Here is an 11,698-nt window from a genome sequence, read left to right as displayed (position 1 = left end):
GGCGGGGGGGGTTGTGTTGGTCTTCTCCAGACAATAACTCAAGCGTGAGAGGAAGTGAACCTCGGCGACAAAAACAAACACGCTCATCTGTTAATTTTTTCAAAAAATGTTCCCAAATCGGCGGCTCGCGTGGCTCAGCGGATTAAAAGTCTGAATTATTAAAAGGTCGTCGGCGAGGGAACGCACTCAGATCTGCACGCACTACAGAAAAACGACTCTCTGGATTTATTATGCATATCGCTTACCAAGAGATCAATAAGCCTCGATGCCGCCCCAACGCAGGCCAGATGGATTTCACGGACGGGCCGTAACTTTAGGCAGCCCGTCCGTCTGTCATAAGGCTCCGAAAGTGAAGCCAACCCAACCTCAGACGAACAACGTGGCCAGTTACACGGCGCCATTCTTTATTTAAATAAAAAGGAATAAACCAAACGTAATCTTTTCTCCTCCCTGATCTTAACAACGTAAAGATCAGGGAGGCAAAAACACAACAATAATAAAATTCTATGATTTGGTCGATTCTAACATTTTACTTGTTGTGTACAAGGCTCACAGGGGCATATTACCTTTAAACATCCAACTAAATTTTGTAAAGAGAGAAAGTGCTCATAAACTTAAAACTTAAAAGCTGTATTATTAAGGAAACATGAACTAGTTTAATGTGTTCCTAAATGAACTGTTATTCAAGACGGATTTAAAACAGTTTTTTTATTTTTTGGTAGGTTGTTATTGTTTCAATTACTAAATTAAAAAAGAAAAAAGGGGCAGATATTATAAGATTTTTTTTCTTCTTTCTGCTTAGTTTCTAATAAAATAAATAATGACAGTGTTATAGGACATGCCATGTTGTCATTTGAGGTTTAATTTATCCAATTCAAAGACCATAAAAAGGACTATGACTTGTTGATCTTCAGAACTGATGGTCTTTTTTGGCTTGAATGTACATTTTTGTCACAAGGAGGAGTTTGAGATTAGTGGAAATCTGGGTACTGCAAGGTACTGAGTTGTTTTTTTAAGATGTGAGCACATCAGGTGGTTTTCCTGTGGTTTCGGTTGAAAGGAGAAACAGATTTAGCCCAGAGAAGAGGAGTGTTGATGCTTCAGCAGGGAGGAGGTGTGGGAATGCTGCAGTGGCTGCGATCTGAAGAGGAGGAAATGCTGCAATACGAGCGACTCGGCTTCACAGCGGTGAGCCATAACAGGGGTGGCGTTTCAAAAACTTCTCACTCAGTTTTATCTTGTTTTAAGACAGGGCTCCCCCGCCGGCACGACTCGAGAATCCCCCCCCACCATCAGTCGGGATACCACACACACACACACACAGAGACACACACCTCTTTACAACTAATCCAAACTGCTGTTAACGCCTCAGGAAGAAGGCACGACGCATCACAGCTGCTACGTTTTACACACCAGCCTCAAAAACATCAAGCGACATTTGAAAAGCTGCTGTTTGCTTGTCCTCACCTTTCTTTCTGACAGGTACTTCTTGTAGCCGCTGGCTCCCAGAGTGAGAAGGGTGATGAGGACGTCGAGAGAGGGTGACGCCGACGCTCGACCTAAACAGGCAAACCAAAAGATGTCAGGAGACTTGGGGAGAAAAATATTTACATTGTCTACTACCTGCAAACTACACCTGGGTGAACATGTCCACACCTCGTGGTTGCTTTTAGGGTTTGATCACACATATAACTGTTGTGCTTTTAACGTCATAAAAGCCACAGAATAAAAGAAAAAGAAGGGGAAACGATAGTTTTGGAGGAACTTTGTTAGATAAGCCAGAATGAAGAAGAAAATCTGTGTTTTTTCGTAATTTTTACACAATATTGAGTCTGTAACAGCTGCAGCTCAGTGAGATCCCAGGTGTCGCAGTTCAGCTCTGGAATGTCCGGAAACTAAACGGAGAAGGGTTTAAGATCAAGAGATAACGAGTTTCCTCTGCGACGGAAACCGAGAACGTCTCAAGACATTCTGGAGACTCAGAAGCAAACTAGTCTTAGCCCACAGCTGGGTCCCATCTCTGAGAACCCCAGAACTAAAAGGAAGCAGCCAAGGATTGGATTAATGCTGTATCTACATTGGGGAAAAGATGATGGGCCACAACATTTGTTTGAAGATCCACAGAGATGCAGACAGATAAGTGTTATTGATGATACAGTCACTACAGTTACAATAAATGCAGTTAAACAACATTTTGGACTCATTATTAAAAGAAAAGAAGGTTTATGGTAGTTTATTTGATTGATTTATTTGTCAGGGACAATGCAACCAGGTAAGAGTAACACATTACTGATGTGTTGCACACAGGATTTTCTAGCAAGTTTGAAGTCTTTGTCTCCAGCGAGACCTTTCTACCCACAAATACAGGTCAGTAAGAATATGGTTTGTTTTCAGAATGATAATACTTCTTGCCACAAAGTTGTTTTTTTGTTTTTCCAGGAAGAAATCATCTGATTCAAAGTTTATGATGAAAGTGAGCAGCTCAAATTGAACACTTCTTCAGTATAGATAAAAAAACAACTAATTTCTGCAACACAAAGTATCAAAAAACCAACAAGAATCTAATCTCAGCTCGAACGGCTCGGTCATGGGGTTTGTTTACTCGCTCATTCAGATAATTCTCCGTTTAAAGGATCAGTCTGAGGGAACTCCGTGCTCATTTTCTCAGCAGAATCAATTCTGTGCAATCTGATGACACTAGCAGATATTACGCACAATATAGTTTCTTCGGATGTGTTGTAAGGCTCAAATGTTTTAAAAAAAATTAAATAAATCTCATTCCACAGTCACACTAAACCGGCCCGTCCGCCTCACACACACCGTCCTGATCTGTCCACGCTGTAAACACAACTATATGAGCAGAAAAGGCTTTTATTTTTTCACTGAGCATCTTCTATGAGAGCAGCAGTGAAGTTAAAACGGAGAGAAATTAATAAAGATTTACAGCAGGGCTATTCAACTAAATTGTTCAGAGGGCCACATTTACTGAAAGCCAACAGCTCAGGGGGCCGGATGTACAGCACTTAAAATTATTATGTAAAAAAAACAAGTATTTCTACGATCTGTTACTTTTTAAATTTGTTTATTTTGCTGCATTGAACCATAAATGTAATAAACAGAACCAAAATGTGTAAATGAAAGAAAAATTTTCTACTTTCTTCCCATAAAAAAGTGAGAATCTAATGTACAACAAAAATAACATAACACATTTAACAACACATTTTTATTTTTATTTGTGTTGTTTTGATGCAACTGTGGAGAAATGCAATGGTGGTCTGTCTAATTTGAATGTCAAAGTTATTGAACTTGAAAACTGACATATTGACAGATTGTAACCATACTACACATACTAATGAGAGAAATTGCACTTCTTTGACTGCACAATGGCAGAAAAGTCAGGTTCAAAAGATGTAAGAGCAATGCGCAAGCAATGATGCAGGCGCTCATTTGTTAAGGAGGAACGAGCACTTGTTTTAATGGCATTCATGTGAGAGAAGCTGGACTCGCATGTGTATGTTGACCCAAACATAGTTAACAAATTAATAGCCAGTTCTTTCATGTTTGGGAATTTCTCTGCATCAACCCACTCAGTCCAAAACGTCATGAAACCTTCTTTGTCATAAGCATGCTTCAGAGCAGATGATGCCTGCATGTCAATGATCTCCAGCTGCAGAGCACCTTCATTAATGTGAAGTGATGCAAGGGAGTCCAGCGCTTCTGAGGGAATCTTTGTATCAGCAAATGGGTCTCGAACAAACTGCATCAACTCCCCAGACATGTCAAAGTCATTAAATCTGGCTGCAAAGTTGTCTCTTAACTTGTCTAAAAAATCTAACATCACTTGTGTGACTGAAGCATGTGCGGATGATTTCATCAGTTTGCTCAGTGTGGGAAAATGGAGCAGTTTATCACAGAGATCAGATGAGAACAGGACAAGTTTTCTTTGAAACGCTCTCAATTTTTCCACAAGATCAACAACTGTTTTATTTTGTCCTTGAAGTCCCAGATTAAGGTCATTCAAATGATGAAAGATGTCACATAAAAAACACATCTCTGACACGAACCCATCATCCAGCATCTGAGACAGAAATGTGCTGGCTCTGTTTTGTTTACTCTCAGACAAAAACCTGACAATTTCCTCCCGAAGCTCACAGACTCTTCTAAGCGCATTTCCCTTACTTAACCAGCGCACATTGTTATGCAAAAGTAAGTCCTGATGCTCAGCGGACATGTCAGCGAGCAGCCTGCGAAACAGCCTGTGTTGGAGGCTGGATGTTGATCGAATAAAGTTAATTATAGACATAACTGAGTCCATGGTGTTTTTCAACTCACCGCTGAGTTTGGCACACAAAACGCTCTGGTGGATCAGGCAGTGGAGGGATTTCATCCGCGGTGCCACAGCTGACAGCCGAGCCGACAGCCCATTTACTTTCCCCGCCATTGTAGGTGCACCATCAGTCACAAGCATATTAACATGGTCCAAATCCAGCCCGTTGTCTTTAAAAAAATCAACAATTTTCTGAAAAATTATTGCCGCTGAGGTGTGTCCTTCCAATGGTATCAGGCCCAATAGGTCCTCTCTGAAGCAGTCACCATCAAAAAAACGAACAATTAAACAAAGTTGAGCTGTGTCGGAAATATCAGTGGATTCATCAACTGCTAAAGACATCACTTTAGCTTTCCTCAACCGGGTCAAAAGAGTTTCAAAAACTTCTGATGCCAGAACGTCCATCCTTCTTCCAGTAGACGTGTCCGACATAGGTATGGATTTTACGCTTGCTAGCACTTGCTCTTTCATTTTATTGTCAGTGACCACTTCATCTAATGCAGCTATGAAGCACTCTTTAAACGTCTCGGAATCGGTGAAAGGCTGCTTCTTTTTGCCGAGGATCCATGCCACACGGAGAGAAGCTGCAGTCGCTCGCTGTTGACTTGAGCAGGACCTGCTGAAAACAACGCGGCTATGCTCATAATTTTCTTTGAGACATAAAATCTTTTTCTGGCGTACATCAGAACCAGGTGGAAAGGTCTGGTCAAAGCCGCAGTGTTTGGTCAGAAAATGCCTCCGGAGGTTGTAATCCTTCCCAATGGCGCAGCACTCGTTGCAGAGCAGACACATCGGCCTTCCTTCAGTAGTTTCAATGAAGACATATTTATCTGTCCACTCACTGTTGAATTTTCGATTTTCTAGGTCCACTTTTCGTTTTTTCAGCTTTGACAGTGACATTGTGATGCCCCGTTTTCTTATTCTTTGTATTAGCAAACATTTGCCTTCTAGCCTTCACGGTCCAGGAACACTAAATGATGATTGGCTGCTACAACTGACTGCACAGGATCATAGATTGTCTTATTAACGAGATCACCACTTTGACAGAAATATTTATTTTTTCAGATTTGTTATTTATTTTTAAAGTTTTAGTTGTATAGTCATGTTATTTTTCGGATTACAGAACGCACCTGACTATAGGCTGCACCCACAGAATTTGAAAAAAAAAAAAAAAAAAAAATTTTTTTTTTTTTAAACATTAATAAACTTATAGGCGGGCCAGACTGAAGTGGTCCGCGGGCCGCCAGTTGAATAGCCCTGATTTACAGCCTTATCCTTTAATTCACACACTTTGTTCGATCAAAGCTTAATTTCATCAGGTAAAACAAATAAACTTGTCATGAATGCATCAAAAAAGAAAAATAATAAATTGAGTTTTATACATATATACACATAACTCACCTGGGTACATTTTGCTGATCTCCTGGACGAAAGACTCATCAAAACCTGCAATTATGGCGCCACCTACTGGAACCATGAAGTTCTTGTCCAAGCTCTGAACGAAGGCGTCGATTCTTCCCACTCGAGCGCCCTGAAGGAGGAGAAAACATGAAAGCAGCCGGCCTTTTAGACACTGATGGCTAAAGTGAGGGCAGAGCCAACATTTGTGGTTAAACCCTGCAGCTCAAAGCGTCACATGCGAGAAAATACTGTGTTCATTTTTAAAAACAACATTAAAAGACGGACTGGGCACGAGCGGCAGGTACCTGCTGTATGAGGTGCATGCATTTAGATGACTGCACTCCATACGCGTTGTTGACTATGTGAGGGATTTCGTGTTTGGCACACGTGGCGGCCAGTTCTTCAAGCCTGGAAGACAACAACACAAACACACGAAGAAAGGGAAGCGTTCTTTCACGTTTAACTTTGAGCAAAATCGAACACCTTCCAAAGTCTTCAGATAAAAACGCCCGTGAAGATACCTGAAGGCTAAGGGCTTCGAGTCTCGCCCTCATTACCTGTCGGGGACCCGAGGGGCGAAGCAGGACGTCGTCGAGTGAACGCACAGGACGTTCTCCGCGCCGAGTTCCTCGATCTTTCGTTCGACTGCTTCCAGATCCGTTCTGAGCTCATCGCCCTCGAGGACGTTCTCCACGACTACAGGTTCAAAACCTAATTTAAAAATAAAAAACATAAATTGTTTCTTTAACGGAGTAACACATCTCTGACAAAGGTACACTGATGACTGAAGGATGCTTTGAATAAATCAACTACAGAAATTACACGTTGAGTTCTGAATGACTTTGCTGAAATGTGTTGAAGAAGGCAAAACTGAGTTGTTAAAGCTAAAAGAAGCTGAAACTGTACCTAATAAAAGTAGCCAAAGTCTAGTTAAATGCTAAAAGCAGCATAAAAAGATGGACGTCACCTGCTGTGATCATGGATTTAAAGCAGGACTTCTGGTCGATTCGAGGCCAGATGATGTATTGGGCCCTGGGTCTCCTGTGGCGAAGGGTCAGGAAGCACAGGGTCAAGCTCATTCCTGTTGCCATGGGAACAACAAAGCAGCTCGCCACGCTGCGGACCCCTGTAAGGAAAAGAAGAAACGGAGCCCGGTTCTGCTTGAGCAATTTGCAGAAAATGGATTTTTAATACTGCGGGAAACAGATTTAACCACTCAAATTATGCAAAAAGCAGAAAAATAACCATCTTTCTTTAGCAGATAGGAGCTAAAATACAACAAATAACCTATATATGGCATTAAAAGCAAATGTTATTTAACTTACAGCATACAGACCTGAAATCTTGAGGATGTCCAGCACCACAGAGTTGGTCAGCTTGTTCAGCAGACTGGATCCTGCAGCTTTCGGCTGAACAGCAGCGATGTCTCCTGACCGACCTATGCCATGGATCAACCTGCAGCGGCCGAGAAGACGAGGTCAGCTTTTTAAACTTTGCGTATATGTGACGCTGCACTGACGGGTGGCAGCCGACTGTGAATCAGAAGCAAAGAGTTTAAGACGGAGAGCTAAACGGAAACACCCGGATGAGCAGCCGATGCTGTGGCTAGAAGTTCAAAATGAAACGCTGAGCTTTCAGAGCTCAGAGCAGAAATAGGGCCATCTTCCCACTGTAAAAAGGTCAGAGGTTACGTGTTGAACAGAAACAAAAGTCAAGCATTCATTTCTTGAGCTTCCAGGGAGTTTGGAGCAACAACAACAGGTTTTAACACCTGAGCCCCGTCACAAAAATGATAAAACTCTATGTTCCGACAGAGACTCGAGCAGTTGAAGTTCTGAGCATTTTGGTTCCAATTTCATCATGAGCAAAAAGATGAGACCCTTGTAAAAATGCCAAAAAGACCCATAGGACAATAATGCATTTTTTAAAACTGTATAATTACGATATGAAGAAAACACCAACAACAAAAACTGTTTTCAGATAAAAGCTGGCAAATTTTGAAATAAGGTACAAAGAAAGGGAGCTAAATAAAATATATGATGATAATAAACACACTCTAAATATTTGCACTGGGCTGCCTAAAGAGAATTAAGCTGAGACGACAGATTCACGCTCTGCAACCTAAACATAACCAAAAACCTAAAGGAACAGTGCAGCCATTTACAAGTGCGGTTCTAAGGAAAGATTATAAACAATTACAACAATTATTACAACTTTAGAAACTTTTACACTGCTGTCAGTTCCACATGGAACAATTATTTTCACATAAATATTATGATATTCCTGCAAGAAGCGTCCCAGGGTGCAAACTGAGGCCATTTAACGAGCTAGCTACTGCAGGTAAGATTAATTGTTCTTAACTTTTCCACAGAAAGGTTCAGCCATTTTCATGCAGCGTGGAGACTGCAGACAACAAAAGCAAACAACTGAGACAGTATATATTAAGGGGGAAGAGGTATTTGATAAAACATAAACCTGTAATATCGTCTCGCCACCAGGCTGGACGCCACCCGACCCTCCCTCTCCCCGACTCCGCAGTTTCCCAGGAAGTTGTTGCTGTCCATCACAGCCAGCTCGTTCAGGAAAAGCTCCACGGTGCTCTCGCTCCACCCTTCTTCTGGACACTTACCCTGCAAAACGTGCAACATTAGTGTGTGTTTGTGTGTGTGTTAACACCGAAGGAACGTAAATGTGTTGAGCTCACCTGCTCCAGCAAACGTCTGATGAGCTGCTCGTGGCCCCGACGCGCCTGAGAACCCTGTCGAACGTAGGAGGGAGCGACCATCTTCCCACAGAGGGTGAAGTTTTCACCGTTCATCTCTGCCGAACACACACACTCAAGTATTCAGTTAGGGGCTACATATTACTTTGATTTGTGGGGGAACAGATCAACAGCTCAACAGATCAACAGCTCCCCTAACTATAATGTAATTTTATTAATTGCTCCGCAGTGACATCACATCCTGTGTGCAACATTATTTGTCATTTTATTAGACCAGGGAATAAATATAAAGGACAGAGAGAACAGACAGAGCAGTCGGTGTTAATCCACTGTCTGACAGCCAGCAGTTAAAAAGTTAAAACTTTCTGCAGTCGTGTGGATACTAAATCGACGGCAGTTGTTTTTGATCATACGTCCATCTCCTCTCGTGCACGTCTAAGTCATGCAATAACCTCAGTTTAAGCCAATGTTGTTGCTGGTTGCTGACTGAGCATCTCTGACTATTTTATCTTTTGTGTCAAACAGCTTTTTCTCCAGTTTCTGGAGCCGTCAAGCTTAGTGGGTAAGTAAATACTGCAACTAAATCTCGTCCTGATCTTTGTACTTCCTTTGGTCATGTGCTTTGTTTATTGTCCAGCATTGTGACGAGGCATCCTGTGCTACACACACTCACACACAGACACACACACACACTAGATCTAAAAGAACCCCTTTGGTTCAATTTTGAATCTAGTCAGATAAAACCAAGATGGAGGTTTTGTTTAGCAACTTGACTTACAAACACTTATTTAATGATTGTCTTACACTGACAACTGAGTTAATGAAAACATGTTTATACAGAGGAAAGTGGCCAAAGTTTGTTTTTAAGCTCATGAATAAAAAGATGCGGTTTATTCAAGATTTCAAAAGGAGACAAGAACTTTAAATTTTATTTATTTCACTTTCTGCCATGTTAACATATGTGTATGTTTTCCCATTTGGCGCCTTATAATAAAAGACTATCCAAAAAGACGAGCTTTATTGAAGCCCTGCCATGTTTACAACTGACTCTGCTATGTTAAGTTATTTTTTTTTATTAGCAATAGAAAGTTGGAAAGGAAACAAACCGTATATATATAAATCCCAACGGAGTTAAATAACTTACCAGCTGCGTGTAACTCAAACGTGGCTTTGATAAGTGGCTCGTAGACGGGTTACAGAGTGAGAAACAGCTGCCTCATGTTGTTCATTTCGGCAGCATGGAGACACGGTTTAGCTAGGCTACGCTAATGTTCCGACAGAGAAAAGTTCAGCCGCTTCAAGACGACAGGCCTCCTATTTCTCACAGAGAGCCTTCCCGCATTTCATTCGGACGCGCCGCTGCCACGCGTGGGTAGGTGAAACGGGAAACACGGAGCTAAAGCTAAAGTGGAAAACAAACAAACAGGCTGCACTTGTTCGGCTGCGCGTCGTCACGTTACTGACTTCCGGAGTGCAGATCACGTGAGAGTGCGTCGTTGCCGGGGCAACGGAAAAGCGACCGGAAAAAGAGGCGAACCAGTGGATGTTTATTGTCGACATTATTGATTTTTATTTATTATATTGTATTATTACATATTATCTTAAGTATTATTATTATTATTATTATTATTATTATTATTATTATTATTATTATTATTATTATTATTATTATTATTATTATTATTATTAAGTGCAAAACAACAACAACAACAACAAAAAAGATTTGTAAAAGTTATTTACAAATTATTTACTTAAACTCGCCAAAACTGATTAAAAACTATACAGAATTGTTCTTTGGCCTAAATGCTGAATTATTTGTCATATTTCTATGTGTTTTTTCCTGGTTATCTTTTATGGCTATCATTTTAAATAAAGAAACAGTTTGGAGGTTTATTAACTTGTTAAACAGTTTGAAATCAGTGCAAAAAACTTTATAAAATTGTAATTTAAAAAACTGTGACGCAATACTTTTTTGCTATATCACCCACCCCAAGGATATTTATAATACAAGTTATTAGCCTAAGGGAATTTAACAACAGACACTGGTGGCAGAGCTCTAATTAGACACAAGTATATCTCCATGTCTGCACATATCTCCTCTTTGTCTCTTTCATGACATTGTGACTAATTTTGCCAGCATGAATAACATATATGTCTATTTAAGCAAAACAGGACTTTTTACCAGCCTTTTTGGACTGATCACACTGATGGACTTCCAGAAGTAAACAGTAAAGTGACGCACAAAGGTCCTTTCAAGATGGCGGCCACAAATCTCGCCTAGTGCCGTTAGTGGCCTCCTCAGTGTTTCTTTACTCTGTTACTCTGTTTCTTTGTGTTGTGTAACACATTTAATACGATACATATACTACAGAAGCATGCGGGAAGTAAAATAATTCAACTAGGGGTTAAAAAACAGAACTTAAACGAGACAATGCAGTAAAACACGCGTTCTCACTTCATACCGGTTGGTGGAGGTAATGCACCGATTCCGTGGTTTTAACCAACCGTTAATAAAAGCCACGAAGAAGAAAAAGTTTTATTGCGAAAAGACTTTCCGGAAGAAGCCGGCCTCACTCACGCTGGCTGACGAGATGGCGGCTCGCCTGGTGTGTCAGTTGAAGCCGTAGACATCTTTGGTTGCAGCGGGTGGTGTCACAGAGAAGCCGCTCCTCTTCTCTGGGCGGTTACAGCCTGAAAGAGACGAGTTTTTTTTTTTTTAAGGAAGAAAGCTCACCGACTAAACTATCAGCGCAGACACAAACATGGCGTCTATCTCCACCGACAACTTCAGATGAAAGTGTGCGCGGCGAAGAAGAAGAAGACGAAGTGGCCTGCAAACTTTGGGGACTTGTTTCTTTTTCTTTTTTTTACTTTCCCTGCGTCGTCCTCGTTGTTTGAGACGGAATATATTCGGCAGTGAAACAACAAGTTGCCTACATGTCAACATTATAGTCTCTTGCTGCAGCGTAAACAGCTGGTAAGTTCCTCACGTTTCATCACATGAAGATGACCAAGACTTAGCAGCCCGTGGAGGGGAATTAAATGGAATTAAATTATAAATAACTGTATTTCTTTTAACCCTGTGTGTGAATGTGTTGACCCGCTGTGAAGAGAAACTTCCTGGTATTGGGTTAGTTCGGGGCTGCACTTTTTTTTTTTACAGTGTGACAAGGGGAAAAAGGGAGAGAGAGAGAGAGAGCCACGTTGAAACGCAGGAGGGAAAATGCTTTTGTTATGTGTGTGTTTCC

The 11,698-nt window shown here is 41.1% G+C and overlaps 2 protein-coding genes across 4 annotated transcripts in view; one reads left to right on the top strand and one right to left on the bottom strand.

The window, feature by feature from the left end:
• The window catches only part of sepsecs (Sep (O-phosphoserine) tRNA:Sec (selenocysteine) tRNA synthase), a 14,567-nt gene extending 4,628 nt beyond the window's left edge, over positions 1 to 9,939 (bottom strand). The window contains exons 1-9 of the mRNA XM_017414477.3: positions 9,595 to 9,939; positions 8,433 to 8,548; positions 8,204 to 8,358; positions 7,065 to 7,183; positions 6,696 to 6,854; positions 6,286 to 6,439; positions 6,034 to 6,136; positions 5,729 to 5,858; positions 1,468 to 1,559 (exon numbers count right to left, since the gene is read on the bottom strand). Of these exons, the coding sequence (XP_017269966.1) occupies positions 1,468 to 1,559; positions 5,729 to 5,858; positions 6,034 to 6,136; positions 6,286 to 6,439; positions 6,696 to 6,854; positions 7,065 to 7,183; positions 8,204 to 8,358; positions 8,433 to 8,546 (1,026 nt within the window). The 5' untranslated portion in view covers positions 8,547 to 8,548; positions 9,595 to 9,939. The remainder of the gene's footprint in view (positions 1 to 1,467; positions 1,560 to 5,728; positions 5,859 to 6,033; positions 6,137 to 6,285; positions 6,440 to 6,695; positions 6,855 to 7,064; positions 7,184 to 8,203; positions 8,359 to 8,432; positions 8,549 to 9,594) is intronic.
• A 1,135-nt stretch (positions 9,940 to 11,074) lies between these two features.
• dennd4c (DENN/MADD domain containing 4C) overlaps positions 11,075 to 11,698 on the top strand; it is a 42,308-nt gene continuing 41,684 nt past the window's right edge. For 2 of the 3 annotated variants that reach the window (XM_017414432.3, XM_017414431.3), the window contains exon 1: positions 11,075 to 11,427. The gene's annotated coding sequence lies outside the window, so the exon portion shown is untranslated. The remainder of the gene's footprint in view (positions 11,428 to 11,698) is intronic. The other variant, XM_017414433.3, reaches the window with a different exon arrangement.

Source organism: Kryptolebias marmoratus, linkage group LG7, assembly GCF_001649575.2.
Source record: "Kryptolebias marmoratus isolate JLee-2015 linkage group LG7, ASM164957v2, whole genome shotgun sequence".
NCBI classification, from domain to species: domain Eukaryota; kingdom Metazoa; phylum Chordata; class Actinopteri; order Cyprinodontiformes; family Rivulidae; genus Kryptolebias; species Kryptolebias marmoratus.
Note: the sequence above shows the minus strand (reverse complement) of the source record. Positions and strands in the feature narration are given on the sequence as shown.